Genomic DNA, 16,188 nt, shown 5'->3' with positions numbered 1-16,188 from the left:
AAACGAATAGCAGCCAAGGCAATCTTGAACAAAAAGAAAAAAGCTAGAAGTATCCCACTATTTGACTTCAAGCTACAGTTGGCCCTCTGTATCCAAGGGGGATTGGTTCCAGGACCATCTGCCACACACACCAAATTCACAGATGCTCAAAAGTCCCTTATATATGGCATATATACAGTCATCCTTCTGTGTCCACAGGTTCCGCATCTGCGGATTCAACCAACTGTAGACAGAAAACACTTACAGTCAGCCCTCCATATCCACAGCTTTTGATTTGTTGTTGGTTGAATCTGTGGATGCGGCCAACCAACTAAATGTAAGGCCAGCCAACTACAAAACTAGGGTAATTAAAACAGCATGGCACTGGCATAAAAATAGACACATCAACTAACGGAATAGAATAGAGAGCCCAGATACTAATCCATGCATTTACAGTCAATTTTCAACAAAGGGTACCAAGAACACATTATGGGGAAAAAGGCAGTCTCTTCAATAAAGAATGCTGGTAAAACTTAATATCCACATACAGAACAATGAAACTGGACACTTACTTCACACCATATACAAAAACCAACTCAAAATGAATTAAAGACTTAAATGTAAGACCTGAAACTATAAAAATCCTAAAAGAAAAAACAGGGGAAGAGCTACACAACATTGGTCTGGGCTACAGTTTTTTAGATTTGACCCCAAAAGCTCAAGTGATTAAAGCAAAAATAGACAAATGGGATTACATCAAACAAAAAAAGTTTCTACGCAGGAGGCCAGGTGCAGTGGCTCATACTTATAATCCCAGCACTCTGGGAGGCCAAGGCGGACAGATAACCTGAGGTGAGAAGTTCAAGACAAGCCTGACCAACATGGAGAAATCCTTCTCTACCAAAAATACAAAAATTATCCGGGCATGGTGGCGCATGCCTGTAATCCCAGCTACTCAGGAGGCTGAGGCAGGAGAATCGCTTGGACCCAGGAGGCAGAGATTGCAGCAAGCCGAGATCGCACCACCGCATTCCAGCCTGGGCAACAAAGCGAGACTCTGTCTCAAAAAAAAAAAAAAGTTTCTATACAGGAAAGGAAACAATTAACAGTGTGATGGAGACAACCTATGGATTCGGAGAAAATACTTGCAAGCCAAACATCAAATATGGGCTTAATATCCAAAATATATAAAGAAGTCAAGGGGCTGGGCGCAGTGGCTCATGCCTGTAATCCCAGCACTTTGGGAGGCTGAGACGGGCGGATCACGAGGTCAGGAGAGCAACACCATCCTGGCTAACACGGTGAAACCCCGTCTCTACTAAAAAATACAAAAAAATTAGCCAGGCGAGGTGGCGGGCGCCTGTAATCCCAGCTACTCGGGAGGCTGAGGCAGGAGAATGGCATGAACCCAGGAGGTGGAGCTTGCAGTGAGCTGAGATAAGCCACTGCACTCCAGCCTGGGCAACAGAGTGAGACCCTGTCTCAAAAAAAAAAAATTTAAAAATTAAACATATTCTCAAAATAAAAGAAAATGGTGATGCCAGCCAGGCACAGTGGCCCATGCCTGTAATTTCAGCAATTTGCAAGGCCGAGGCAGGAACATTCGTTGAGGTCAGTTGGAGATCAGCCTGAACAACATAGCAAGACTCTGTCTCTACAAAAAAAAAAAAGAAAAGAAATAGGCATTGTGGTGTGAGTCCTAGCTACTCGGGAGGCTGAAGTGGGAGGATTGCTTGAGTCCAGGATTTCCAGGTTATGATGAGCTATGATTTCACTACAGCACTCCAGCCTGGGCAACAAAGCAAAATGCTATCTCAAAAACAAAAAATAAAAATAAAAAATAAATAAGCCTGGGTAACAAAGAGACCTCATCTCCACAAAAAATAAACAAAAACTAGCCAGGCATGGTGGAGCAGGCCTATAGTCCCAGCTACTTGGGAGGCTGAGGTGGGAGGATCACTTGAGCACCAGAGGTCAAGGCTGCAGTGAGCTGAGATCACGCCATGCACTCCAGCCTAGGCAACAGAGTGAGACCCTGTCTCAAAAAAGAAAAAAAAATATAGGCCAGGCCTGTAGCTCACACCTCTAATCCCAGCCTTTTTGGAGGCCGAGGCATGAGAATTGCTTGAGGCCAGGAGTTCAAGACCAGCCTGGGCAACCCAGCAAGACTCTATCTCTACAAAAAAAATTTTTTAATTAGCAGGTCATGGTGGCACATCCCTATAGTCCCAGCCTCTTAGGAGGTTGAGGCAGGAGGATCACTTGAGCCCAGGAGTTCAAGGTTACGGTGAGCTATGATTGCACCACTGCACTCTAGCCTGGGTGACAAAAAGCAAGAGCCTGTCTCTCGAAAAAAATTAAATAAAATAATGCAATTGTTATGAAAAACAGTATAGAGATTCCTCAAAAAATGAAAAGTAGAACTACCATATGATCGAGCATTCCTACTTCTGGGTATTTATCCAAAAAAATTTAAGTCAGGATCTCACAGAGATAGCTGCATTCCTATGTTCACTGCAGCATTATTTACAATAGCCTAGAGGTAGAAACAACCTAAATGTCCACCAACAGAAGAGCGAATAAAGAAAATGTGTTGTATATCTATGAAAGCAAACATTATTCAGCCATAAAAAAAAAGGAAATCCCATCGTGCTACAACGTGGATGAACCTTAAGGACAGTGTACTAAGGTAAGAAGCCAGTCACAGGACAAACACTGTATGATTCTACTTATATAAAGTATCTAATGTAGTCAAACTCAGAAGTGAAAAGTAGAATGGTGGTTGTCAGAGGCTGCAGGAAGGGGAAAATGGGGAGTTGGTGTATAAGGGATACGAAGTTCAGCTCATAGAATATGAAAAAGATCAGAAGATCTGCTAACATTGTACTTATAGTTGACAACATTGTACTGCTCACTTAAAATTTGCTAAGAAGGTAGATTTCATGTTGGGTGTTTTTTTTCCACAATAAAAAAGTTACTTAAAAAGTTGTTAATTTTGTTAAATCCTGAACCCTAAGAACATATTTTGGTTTGTTTGTTTGTTTGTTTTTTGAGACAGAGTCTTGCTCTGTCACCCAGGCTGGAGTACAGTGGCACGATCTTGGCTCACTGCAGCCTCTGCCTCCCAGGCTCAAGCAATCCTCCCGCCTCAGCGTCCTGAGTAACTGGGATTACAGGTGTGCACAACCATGCCTGGCTAATTTTTGTATTTTAAGTAGAGATGGAGTTTCACCATGTTGGCCAGGCCAGTCTCGAACTCCTGACCACAAGTGATCTGCCCACCTCGGCCTCCCAAAGTGCTGGAATTACAGGAGTGAGCCACTGTGCCTGGGAAAGCATGTCTTTTTTTAAGAACACATCCTTTTGGCTGGGTGTGGTGGCTCACGCCTGTAATCCCAGCAGTTTGGGAGGCTGAGCAGGGTGGATCACTTGAGGTCAGGACTTCAAGACCAGTCTGACCAACATGGTGAAACCCCATCTTTACTAAAAAATACAAAAATTAGCCGAGCATGGTGGTGCATGCCTGTAGTCCCAGCTACTCGGGAGCCTGAGGCAGCAGAATCGCTTGGACTCAGGAGGCAGAGGTTGCAGTGAGCCGAGATCACGCCACTACACTGCAGCCTAGGCGACAGTGCGAGACTCTATCTCCCAAAAAAAAAAAAATTAAAGATAACACATCCTTTTAATAGCCTATGTGATGAAATTTTAAAGTTTGCATAAGTAATTTCTGCCTCACACCCAAATACAACCACAGTATTTGTCTACAGGTGAAGCACCTGTGCGACTATTAGAATTGTAAGCTGAACCAGCTTGATTTTATGAAACACCATTTTTTACTTGAAAGAAAAACAAACTACGGTTATTCAGACATGGGTCTTTCATGTGCATTTTCTCGAAAATGAACCAAGTGAGCCTGTCATTTCAAGGAAAACAGCAGAGTATTTGCTGCTGATGATATGCTTTTACACTGTTGGTGGGGGTGTAAATTAGTTCAACCATTGTGGAAGACAGTGTGGCGATTACCCAAGGATCTAGAACCAGAAATACCATCTGACTCAGCAATCCCATTACTGGGTATATACCCAAAGGATTATAAATCATGCTGCTATAAAGACACATAAACACGTATGTTCACTGCAGTACTATTTACAATAGCAAAGAATTGGAACCAACCCAAATGCCCATCAATGATAGGCTGGATAAAGAAAATGTGGCACATATACACCATGGAATACCATGCAACCATAAAAAAGGATGAGTTCATGTCCTTTGCAGGGACATGAATGAAGCTGGAAACCATCATTCTCAGCAAACTAACACAGAAACAAAAAACCAAACACCACATGTTCTCACTCATAAGTGGGAGTTGAACAATGAGAACACAAGGACACAGGGACGGGAACATCATACTGGGGCCTGTTGGGGGTTGGGGAGCAAGGGGAGGGAGAGCATTAGGACAAATACCTAATGCATGCGAGGCTTAAAACCTAGATGACGGGTTGATAGGTGCAGCAAACCACCATGGTACATGTGTATCTATGTAACAAACCTGCACGTTCTGCACATATATCCCAGAACGTAAAATTTAAAAAAAAAGAAAGACAGTTGTAACACATGCAGTGTAACCCAAAAAGGGCTCAAATACAGACTATAATAAGAACCCCTACAAATCAGTGAAAGAAACTCAAGCAACTCAATAGCAAAAAAGGCAAAAGATATGACAGAGACCTTTCACAAAAAGAAACAAGAACTCCAGGCCTGGCGTGGTGGCTCATGCCTGCAATCCCAGCACTTTCGGAGGCCAAGGCGGGCTGATCACCATAGGCCTGGAGTTCAAGACCAGCCTGCCCAACATGGTGAAACCCCGTCTCTACTAAAAATACAAAAATTAGCCAGGTGTGGTGGCACACACCTGTAATTCCAGCTAATCAGAAGGCTGAGGCACAAGAATCGCTTGAACCCGGGAGGCAGAGGTTGCAGGGAGCTAAGATCGCGCCACCACCACACTCCAAACTGGGCGACAGAGCAAGACTCTGTCTCAAACAACAAAAAATAATAATAATTACTCCAAATGACCAACAACATATAAAAAGATGCTCATGAAAATATAAGCCACAGTAAAATTACATACATATTTATAAAAAATTTAAGTCTGACAATATCAAATGTAGTGACAATGTGAAACAAGGTCAACTCATACACTGCTGGTGGGAGTGTACACTGAAATAGCTTGGCAATATCTAACAGAGCTAAAGTGTAACCTATAACCCAGAGATTCTACACCTAGTATATACTCCACAAAAACACATGCTTGTATACACCAAAACTGTTGTATAATGTTTCTATTGGCACTGTTAGTAATAGCCAAAAACCAGAAGCAACAAAAATGTTTATCAACAAGACAGCATAAAAATAAACACTGGTATACAATGGAGTATCTTGCAACTATGAAAATGAATGAACTAAAAAAAAAAAAAGGAAAATCAATGAACTGCAAACATACAATATGGATGAATCTTAAAGTCATAACTGTTGAGCAAAAGCAGCCAGATACAGTAGGATAAATATTCAATGATTTCATTTATATGAAGTTCGAGAAAAAAATTAAACATATTGGGTAATGACACTGCAAAGAAAAGCAAGAAAGTTCCTTTGAGCTGAAGATGCAAGGTTAAAAAAAGAGAAAAATCAAGAAAGAGGAAAACCATAAATGTCAGGATAATGGTTACTACATGGGAGGTGGGAAAGGTTTGATTGGGAACAAACGGTATGTTGCCTTAACCTGGGTGTAAGTTACATGGGGGTGCATCTTACAATGACTCTTTAAGCTCTATATTGAGGTTTCATGACTTCTCTGTATTTTTGTTACATTTCATAATTTAGAAAAAAAATTCTTCCAAGGTGCACAAGGCTTTAAAGAAAAGAGAGCCAATGAATTCATACAGAAGAGTTTCTTACTCTTTTGTATCTAGTAATCCTTTTTCTAGTCAATGAAACAAATTATTTTAAGACTTAACAGAACCTGTTTATATATCACGTAATCCTTTTTCTAGTCAATGAAACAAATAATTTTAAGACTTAACAGAACCTGCTTATATATCACATCTAAGGCTAAATAAGATGCCAGATTACAATCATCCACAGAGAGATTATCTACTTTGCAGATTACACATAACCTTGCAGCTCACCTCTGTGTCTTCTGACTGTGTCAATACTGTATCATCAGGATGAGCAGGGTAAGGTTATTAAAAGTCAGCAGAGTAAACTTTTGCTAGTCAACAATTCACTTTCAGGTTTCACAAAAGTATGTTCAAAACCAAAGAATAAAAAGGCAATGGAAGCCGGGAGCTGTGGCTCACACCTGTAGTCCCAGAAGTCTGGGAGGCTAAGGTGGGTGGATCATTTGAGGTCAGAAGTTTAAGACCAGCCTGGCCAACATGATGAAACCTTGTCTCCACTAAAAATATAAAAATTAGCTGGGTACGGTGGTGCGCACCTGTAATCCCAGTTACTCCACAGGCTGAGGCAGAAGAATCGCATGAACCCAGGAGGCAGAGGTTGCAGTTAGCTGAGACTGCATCACTGCACTCCAACCTGGGCAACAGAGCGAGACTCTGTCTCAGAAAAAATAAAAATAAAAACTAAGCGCAATGGAGAGCATTTACTAAATTAAATATTTAGTTTGAAAATGTCAGGTCAGGCATAGTAGCTCACGCCTGTAATCCCAGCACTTTAGGAGGCCAAGTTGGGTAAATTGCTTGAGCTCAGGAGTTTGAGACCAGCCTGGTAACATCACCTGAGCTCAGGAGTTCAAGACTACCCTGGGTAACGTGGTGAAACCCTGTCTCTACCAAAAACACAAACAATTAGCAGAGCATGGTGGCACGCGCCTGTGGTCCCAGCTACTCAGGAGGCTGAGATGCGAGGATCACCAGAGCTCAGGAAGTTGAGACTGCAGTGAGCCAAGATTGCACCAGTGAGCCATGATCGCACCACTGCACTCCAGCCTGCACTCCAGGGTGACAGAGCAAGATCCCATCTCAAAAACAAAAACAAAGAAAGAAAATGTCATTTAGCTATTAAACATTTCTCACTAAAAAAAAATTATTCTGAGAGTACCTTATGAATGGTAAGCTGGTGTAAGTTTGGTCCCAAGCACTTTCAACTACTTCCCTGGAGACTAGACAGGCCTTCTAATGGGTTGAGAAGAGAACAGTGGTTGGTTAAGAACACTGGTTAAAGTTGGGTATGCTGGCTCATGCCTATAATCCCAACACTTTGGGAGGCCTAAGGGGGAGGATCACTCGAGCACAGGAGTTCAAGACCAGCCTAGCCAACAAGTGAGACCCCATCTCTACAGAAAAAAAAACAGGCCGGGCACGGTGGCTCAAGCCTGTAATCCCAGCACTTTGGGAAGCCGAGACAGGCGGATCACGAGGTCAGGAGATCGAGACCATCCTGGCTAACACAGTGAAACCCCGTCTCTATTAAAAAACACAAAAAAACTAGCCGGGTGAGGTGGCGGGCACCTGTAGTCCCAGCTACTCGGGAGGCTGAGGCAGGAGAATGGCATAAACCCGGGAGGTGGAGCTTGCAGTGAGCTGAGATCCGGCCACTGCACTCCAGCCTGGGCGACAGAGCGAGACTCCATCTCAAAAAAAAAAAAAAAATACAGAAAAAAAATATTAGCCGAGTGTGGTGGCGCATGCCTATAGTACCAGCTACTTGGGAGGCTGAGCTGGGAGGATCACTTGACCCTGCAGGTTAAGGCTGCAGTGAGTGGTGATCCTACCACTGCACCCCAGCCTGGACAGCATGGGGAACAGAGTGAAACCCTATCTCAAAAAAAAAAAAACACTGATTAAGCTTCTATTTTCACAAAATATGTTAAACCTAAGTTTATCTGGAATATAAAACAAAATCAAAAGACAACATAGAAATAATATCTGCTTCAGATTAGCATCAGAAGATATAACCTAAAAATGCCATCTAGGTCTTTTGCAGAGAGGAGATATATATCAAGATTGCTTCAATATTTACTATGAAGTACTAAAACAATTCCTTCTTTGGGTTCCTATTTCCCCTATAGGGTCAATTCCCTTTAGAATATAATAGCAGGAGCCAGGCACAGTGGCTCACGCCTATAATCCCAGCACTTTTAAGAGGCCGAGGAAGGCAGATTACTTGAGGTCAAGAGCTGGAGACTAGCCTAGCCAGTATGGTGAAACCCCGTCTCTATTAAAACTACAAAAATTAGCCAGGCTTGGTGGCACATGCCTGTAATCCCAGCTACTCGGGAGGCTGAGGCAGGAGAATCACTTGAACCCAGGAAGCAGAGGTTGCAGTGGGCCGAGGTCGCACCACTGCACTCCAGCCTGGGCGACAGAATGAGACTCTGCCTCAAAAAATAATAATAATAATAATAGCAGGAAGCACTATGTCTTTGAAAGAAGAATTTAAGAGAATAAAGTAACTCATCTTTCCCTTTGTACTCAGGCTACTAAAATGCAATTTCAAATATTCCTTCATATAGAAAAAGAGAAAAAATAAAAAGAGGAAAGGAAAAGGAAAGGATGAAAAAGAAAGAGAAACAAAATAATTGTTTAAAATTCTTCCTTATTCACTTGAGCCTGGGAGGCCAAGGCTGCAGTGAGCCAAGATCATGCCACTGTACTCCAGCCTGGGCAACAGAGTGAGACCCTGTCTTAAAAAAAAAAAAAAAAAAAAATTTCTCCTTGTAACAATGCATTTGCTTCCTCACATTTCCAACAGTTTTATTTCTATTTAACAATCTTAATGCACATCTTTTGCAAAAAGCCTTCCAATGGTTGGGAGGAAGGGGTTGCGTCAGTGTTGCAAACTCCTACCTAGACTAATGGTACAGTCATCATTACATAACTTTAAGAAATAACTGAAATATAATTCTATATTGTCAGTCACCAGGCTACAAACATGTTCATTAGGACACAGATGACAATGTCATCATGAACTATTAGAATCTCAAAGATTTGCTCAAGTTGCATATGGAACCATTGAAAGGTTATTACAACAAGGCAATTTGTTTGCATAATAGATACTTATATTTCCCTAGTATAAAAGAGGTATTCCTTTGGCTGGGCGCAGTGGCTCATGCCTGTAATCCCAGCACTTTGGGAGGCTGAGGGGGAAGGATCACTTGAAGCCAGGAGTTTATGACCAGCCTGCGCTATATAGCAAAACCCCATCCCTATACATACACACACACCAAAAAAATGTTTTTAATTAGCCAGGCACGGTGGCATGCTCCTGTAGCCCCAGCTATTCAGGAGGCTGAGGCAGGAAAATCCCTTGAGCCTGGGAGGTCAAGCCTGCAGTGAGCCGTGATCGTATGACTACACTCCAGCCTAGGTGACAAAGCAAGACCCTGTCTCAAAAAAAAAAAAAATTACTTAAAAATAACTTTTTTAATAAAAAAATAAAACAGGTATTCTTTAGTTATAACAAGAAACTAAAAACAAACACTAAGAATTTTCCACCAACAAGTAGATGTATCTGTGCTCTTCTCCCTAAGTGATTCACTAACAGAAGCCCACCAAGGATTCTTAAAGAAACTGTTTCTGAACGTTACATTTGTCTTACTATACACCTGCCTAATGGTTTTAGGTCACTAACCTAAATTATAGGGAAAGGAACAAACAAAACTACCTCTAATAGTTGCCCACTTTAATATGGCTTTAAAATAATCAAATTTTCTGTCTTAGTACAAATTGAAATTATTTTAATCCCTTAATAACTTTCAAATACTTGAGTTTACCATTTTTCCACTTTTTAATTTATTTTTTTTAAATAAAGATAGAGACAGCTTCTCGCTATGTCACCCAGAGCTCTCCTGGGCTCAGGTGATCCTTCCTCCTGCCTCAGTTGCCCAAGTAGCTGGGATTACAGGTGTGTGCCACAGTGCACGCCACCACCACCTCACATGCCACCATGCCAGGCATTCGTTTTTTCCACTTTTAAAATTGTTTAGTGCTATTATGGAGATGCTGTCTCAGGTCCCTGAGAACGAAGACAGAATCTACTTTCTGTCAAAAGATGTATGGAAAACTGAATAAAATGTCTGAGGTTCCTTCAAGGACTTAAAAGGTATTTTGTGAATACTTCTTAACATGGGTATACGGCTTTTCATCTTACTTGTTCCCATTTTCCAGTAAAAAGGAAACAGAGTCACAAGCTTAAATTACTTGATTATGCTCACATCACAAATGTGGCTTTCATATATAAAAAGCTGATGCTATTTACGCTTCACTTAATTCTTTAAAACAAGACAACAAAAAGGTTAAATGTAGTTAAGCAAAGTGCTACCTCTATTATCATTTGTAGAACAGAAACAAAACCCACAAAAATGAATACTGGGACAATATAGTTTTATCTTGTAGAAACATGCATTTAAAAGAAAAGGAAACAGGAAATGTTTTTAAAAAAAAGAAAAAGAAAAAGAAAAAAAGACAACAGGAGTTGCCACACTGACAGCAGGAAAAAAGCACAAGTATATTGACAGCACTCACCCTACCTAAACATTAAAGCATTACAGATTTTTTTTTTTTTTTTTTTTTTAAAACAAACAAGGCAGTAGCCTATACAACCTCCTGACATTGCTTCAACATTTCCTGAAGAATGTTTCTCTTCCCAGGAAAACAGACTAAGACTTATACTTAGTTTATGAATACAGGTCGAAATGGGAAATTAAATACAAAATGAAAACTGAGACATCAAGAAAAGGTTTCAGATAAAGCTTTGACTGAATTTGGAGCAACTTTGCGAGGAAAAAAAGACTCAACCACCAAGACTAAAATTTCTTAGAATGATTATAACCCTCTACCTAGAATTCTCCAAGAAATTCAGATCATATGGCATGTTTTGAACAACCAAATGTACTTAAATAAGTTCTAGAATGTTTAAAATAATGTCGTAGCAGCAGAAGAAAAAGAGTAGCAATCAAAACATTTGGCAATTAAATTTTAAAACTTTATTATAACTACCATTAATAAGGTAAGACCTAACAAAACTTTCTAATTGAGATACCTAAAATAAGCTATTCAAACAAACAGATGATATTCAACAAACATAAGTATTTCAAAATTAGACTAAGTATAAAATTAAGCTGAGGCTAGCATCTTCAGATTAAGAGCTTCGAATATCAATTCTCCATTAAGGTTGCTTGTGATAAAGAAATGTTGAGTTCACTGTGTTAATGATTTCTACCAAAACCAGAATTCTCCACCGGATCTACCAGTACATGCAAGTTTATTAGCTTAATCATGGCAAGTTCTACGTCAATATAAAATAATCAAGAAACTAAAACTAATTCCAAAATTAAGTGATCAAATACATACCTTTCAGAATTTGAAAGAGTTTGCATTTAGATATAAGTATTATTGGAAATTACAATTACATTTTGGTAGCCCTCCTTTGCCCTTCTGAGCCTTCTTGGAAAAGGTCATTCTTTAAGAGTTCTGTAATTTAGCATTAAAAACATAATTGGTATCTGGAAACATAATGGGATATCTAGGTATGCGATGGATGGACCATTCAGATAGGCAAAATACAGTTTTACTTTTCTCCCTAATTACCTAATAAAACATTCTTCAAAGCCAAGACCTTCCATTTAATAGACAGTTGTTTTTCATGGCATACAATTAAGAATTTGCCCTATCTGAAAGTTATAAAATATCCCATACATCTCATATGTTGCTTTCAACACTAGTTGACTACCACCCCCAGAAAAGATTTATGGTGGTAAGAACTGACAGACAAGAAATGAATTAAAAACCTCATGAAATACATCACATTATTTTTTAAAAAGGTAATTTTCAGTCAGGTTAAAGCTTATCTGCTAATTTATCTTGTTAAAAAGGAAAAATTCACCCAAGGTATAATTTTAAATATTGGTCATATTCTAAACGCCAAATCTATAAATAGATTCACTAATAATTTGGTGGCACACTACCTTCATTTTTAAATTTTCCAGTTGCTGTTTTATATTTCAGAGGCTGTTTTCAGACAAAGGAAAAATGTTTTTTGTAATATATTTGCACCACCACGTATTCTGCCTAGTAATATGAAAATGCTAACACCTATCTTTAAGAAGATACAAAAACTCCAAAGACATGCTATATGCAACAAAGTTTTCATAGAGGGAAAACAGGTCAAATAAACTGAAACTAAGTACTGAATGGTGATGTGTTTAACTATTTAAAATAGTTTATTATGTTACACAATTTTAAACTCTCTTCCTGTAACAGAATGCAATCATAAAACTGACTATACTGATTTGGATCTACTATAATTCAATCCACATTCCACAAGTCATGCAATAACTACATACATGTAAGTTCTAATAACAGTTTTTTTGTTATTTTTGTTTTGTTTGTTTTTGAGAAAGAGTTTCGCTCCCCTTGTTGCCCAGGCTGGAGTGCAACAGCGCGATCTCAACTCACCGCCACTTCCGCCTCCCGGGTTCAAGCGATTCTCCTGCCTCAGCCTCCCAAGTAGCTGGGATTACAGGCATGTGCCACCACGCCCGGCTAATTTTGTACTTTTAGTTGAGACGGGGTTTCTCCACGTTGGTCAGGCTGGTCTCGAACTCCTGACCTCAGGTGATCCACCCACCTCGGCCTCCCAATGTGCTGGTATTACAGGCGTGAGCCACCGCACCCGGCTTCTAATAACAGTTTTGAAGCAGCTCTTCAAATATAAGAACTATGACAGGTAGCATGTATTATATAAATACACATAATGTGAACCTAAAATTCCATTTTTTCTAGGTATTTCGACCTCCTACATCACTTTTTCTCCAACCATTACCAGTCAGAAGCCAAGCAGAATTTCACCTTGTAGCCCTAATACCACTCATTCTAAGGTGGGAGCAATAACAGTAAAACTGTTGGGAGGCCGAGGCGGGCAGATCACCAGGTCAGGAGATGGAGACCATCCTGGCTAACACGGTGAAACTCCGTCTCTACTAAAAATACAAAAACTTAGCCGGGCGCGGTAGCACGTGCCTGTAGTCCCAGCTACTCGGGAGGGTGAGACAGGGAGGCTGAGACAGGAGAATCGCTTGAACGCGGGAGCCAGCGGTTAGTGAGCCGAGATCGCGCCACTGCACGCCAGCCTGGACGACAGAGCGAGACTCCGTCTCAAGGGGAAAAAAGAAAAGCAAAACTGTCAAAAAACAGTAGCTGAAAGGAGGAAGCTGAACAATCTACAAAGATAACAGCCCCTAAATAAATGAGCTGGCTTTAAAAGTAAACAAAACAGTGAATTGCTTTACGAGTTTTGGTGGATTACCCTAATATGGATGAAGATGATGGTCTGGCTGGGTAACTTCCCATCTTGCCTTCCCCAAACTTGATGGCTATTTGTCAACTAGCTATCAAATGTGATGGCTATTTGTCAACCAGCTAACAAACTTGATAGCTATTTGTTAACTAGCATGTACGAGGATTTGTAAAATGTTCATTATAGTTAAAAACGAAGGTTTATCTAATAGTCTTCTCTGACAATTAATAAACCAATAAGCACCCTAAGCATATGCTGGGGGGGGGGGCATGCGTGGAACCGAAAGAAATATGAGACATAGTCCCTGTCTTTCAAGGGCCTCTCAATTCATTACAGTGCAAGAGTAAAAACACATGAAGGAGTCAGAGACCAATTAATTGCTAACCAGAGTGGTACAGACTTTAAGTGCATGAGCTGTCCTGAGAAGTTTAAATATCTAAAAGTTGGAATAATATTACTTTTAATAGCTATCACTTGAGCACTTACTATAAGCCAAGTGCTTTACAGGCATTATTTAGTCTTCACAACAATCCTTTGAGTAGAGTACTTATTATTCCCAATTTACTCAAGGGGAAACAGTCCAAGTGGTTAAGGAACTTACCCAAGGTCACTCGGCTAGTTAAGTGGCTAAGACAGCCGCTTATTTAGGGAATTCTAGAGCTCACACTGTTAAGACTTCATACAGCAGTGCGGGGGGTGCGGGGGAGGAAGCCACATAGGCTGGCACTATTACAAGCGCGGGATCCGGCAACGCGTTCCTCGTGTTTCGTTCCAAGTAATGAAGTTACAAAGATCTGAATCTTTAGCATGAGCCACGGTAAACTGGCTACTAGAAATGGAGAGGGGTGGGCAAGGACGACAAAAATGGCTAACAAGAGTTAATTTCATCCAGGGTTGAGCGTTAGCATCTAAAAGCGATCCAGAGAAGGAAATGAGAAGCTGTTATTAACATGTTTTCTTAAATCTGAGGTTTGCTTTGCTGCTTAAACGACTTTTTCCAGGGAGAGGAGAGGAGGGAGCGCTCTAATGTGGGGGCGAGAAGACTAGGGGTATGGCAAATTACTGTTTTCGGCGTTACGGGGGAAAAGTTTCACGACTAAAGGAAACGCGTTATCCTAGGTACTCGAGAAGCTTGGAGAGTTGCCAGAATTAGTTGCAGTCCCAGGATAAAATGGGGTTTAGGGAACATTTAATGACGAAAGTTAAATCCAACCCTAAATAGCTCTAAGGTGAACAGACGGAGCAAAGAAATGTCTGTAGTTCTTCAGGGAAAGCGGCAATCCCTGCCACACTTCCCCACGGCGCTACGCGAGGCCGGGACAGTCAAGAGACCGCTCCCCGGGAGGACGAGAGGTGCCAAACCGGGTTCTTCGCGGCGCCCCGGGCTTCGCGGCAGCGGGCGAAGAGGAGGGGAGGGAATCCGGGACGGTTCGCCCTCCTCGGACTTCAGGCAGAGGAGGCGCCAAGCTCCAAACTGCGGAGTCCAACGGGTGCAGAGTGAAGAAATGGGACAGAGAGAGATGGAAAGTCCGAATCGCCCCAGCGCAGCCCCATAAAGATAAAGGAGCCTAGTGAGATCAAGCGAAAAGGGGGACACAAAAAGAGACCAAGAGGGAGCGCAGAGACCTGCAGGGGCGGAACAGGGGTTCTACTAAGAGGCTAAAGAAAGCCGAGCTACCGCAGGCAGTAGCGATTTCTGGGAGGCCAGGGAAGGAAAGAGGTCCGCGGCGGTTAACAGCACCTCTCCCCGAGTTCGAAACTCCTAGCCAACCATCCACGCCCGCCGCCCGGGTGGGGGAGGGGGTACATCTTCCCCCCCAAACCTCCCACCACAGGTGAGAGTGCAGCTGACGCCCTGGCCCGGCCCGGCAGTGCGCCTGCCTCCGGCCCGAACACTCACAATTCGCCTCTCCCTGATTTCTCCCAGTTCTTTATCCACTCTGCGGGAACCACCACAGCCGCGGCCGCCATCTTCCTCTCACTAGTAGCAGAGGCCCGGATGTGTAGCACGCGAGCGAAGGGTCAAAGGGGAGCACCGCCTACGAGGAATGTCGGGAGCTGAGAGTTCGTTTTTCGATTTCCCGCCCCACTTTCCTCCCCACCCAGCGGAAACCCGAGGCCCGGCCGCCAACGACGTGGAGACTCGCGGGCTCCTTTGCGAAGTTACTACGCGGGCTGCGCCCTCCGAAGTCCTCAGCCTTCCCATTAGAACAGAAAAATGCCATCCACGGGCCAACAAGTAGACCTTATCTTCTTCCATAGTATCTACCCCAACCACTAATACAAACACGCATTTTTCAAGCACCTAATATGTGCTAGACACTGGGGATAGAGAAATAATACAGTCTTTGGGAAAGACATAAATATAAGCAGATAAATTACATTACGCCCTGCTGACTGCTGAGATAAAAGGAAACAATCGGGAAGGTGGCAGCCATTGTCTGTGTGCCAAGCATTACGCTAATGCGAGGGATACGAGCTAACCGTGGGAAACATGGATCCACGAGTTCTGACACGCTGCGTTGGCCTGCTATCATTGTTACCTTAGGCTAAACTAGGGACTGTAAGTACCACGAAAAACAAAATGGGCCGCGCACGGTGGCTCACGCCTGTAATCCCAACACTTTGGGAGGCCGAGGCAGGTGGACCACCTGAGGTCAGGAATTTGAGACCAGCCTGGCCAACATGGTGAAACCCCGCCTCTACTAAAAATACAAAAATTAGCCGGGCGTGGTGGCACGCTCCTGTAATCCCAGCTACTCCGGAGGCTGAGGCAGGAAAATCGCTTAAATTTGGGAGGCGGAGGCTGCAGTGAGCCATGATGGAGCCACTGCACTCCAGCCTGGGCAATAGAGTGAGACTTCATCTTAAAAAAAAAAAAAGACAAACATC

The 16,188-nt window shown here is 42.2% G+C and overlaps 1 protein-coding gene across 9 annotated transcripts in view; it reads right to left on the bottom strand.

The window, feature by feature from the left end:
• The window catches only part of THOC2 (THO complex subunit 2), a 130,099-nt gene extending 114,802 nt beyond the window's left edge, over positions 1-15,297 (bottom strand). For 8 of the 9 annotated variants that reach the window (XM_073013418.1, XM_073013420.1, XM_037989101.2 and 5 more), the window contains exon 1: positions 15,197-15,287. In XM_073013418.1, coding sequence (XP_072869519.1) covers positions 15,197-15,267 — 71 coding nt within the window. In that variant the 5' untranslated portion in view covers positions 15,268-15,287. Of the gene's footprint in view, positions 1-15,196 lie in introns of all 9 variants that reach the window. The other variant, XM_008019484.3, reaches the window with a different exon arrangement.
• Between the last annotated feature and the right edge of the window lie 891 nt (positions 15,298-16,188).

The sequence above is a fragment of the Chlorocebus sabaeus genome, chromosome X (genome assembly GCF_047675955.1).
Source record: "Chlorocebus sabaeus isolate Y175 chromosome X, mChlSab1.0.hap1, whole genome shotgun sequence".
Lineage (NCBI taxonomy): Eukaryota > Metazoa > Chordata > Mammalia > Primates > Cercopithecidae > Chlorocebus > Chlorocebus sabaeus.
This window is presented reverse-complemented; position numbering and strand designations above follow the sequence as displayed.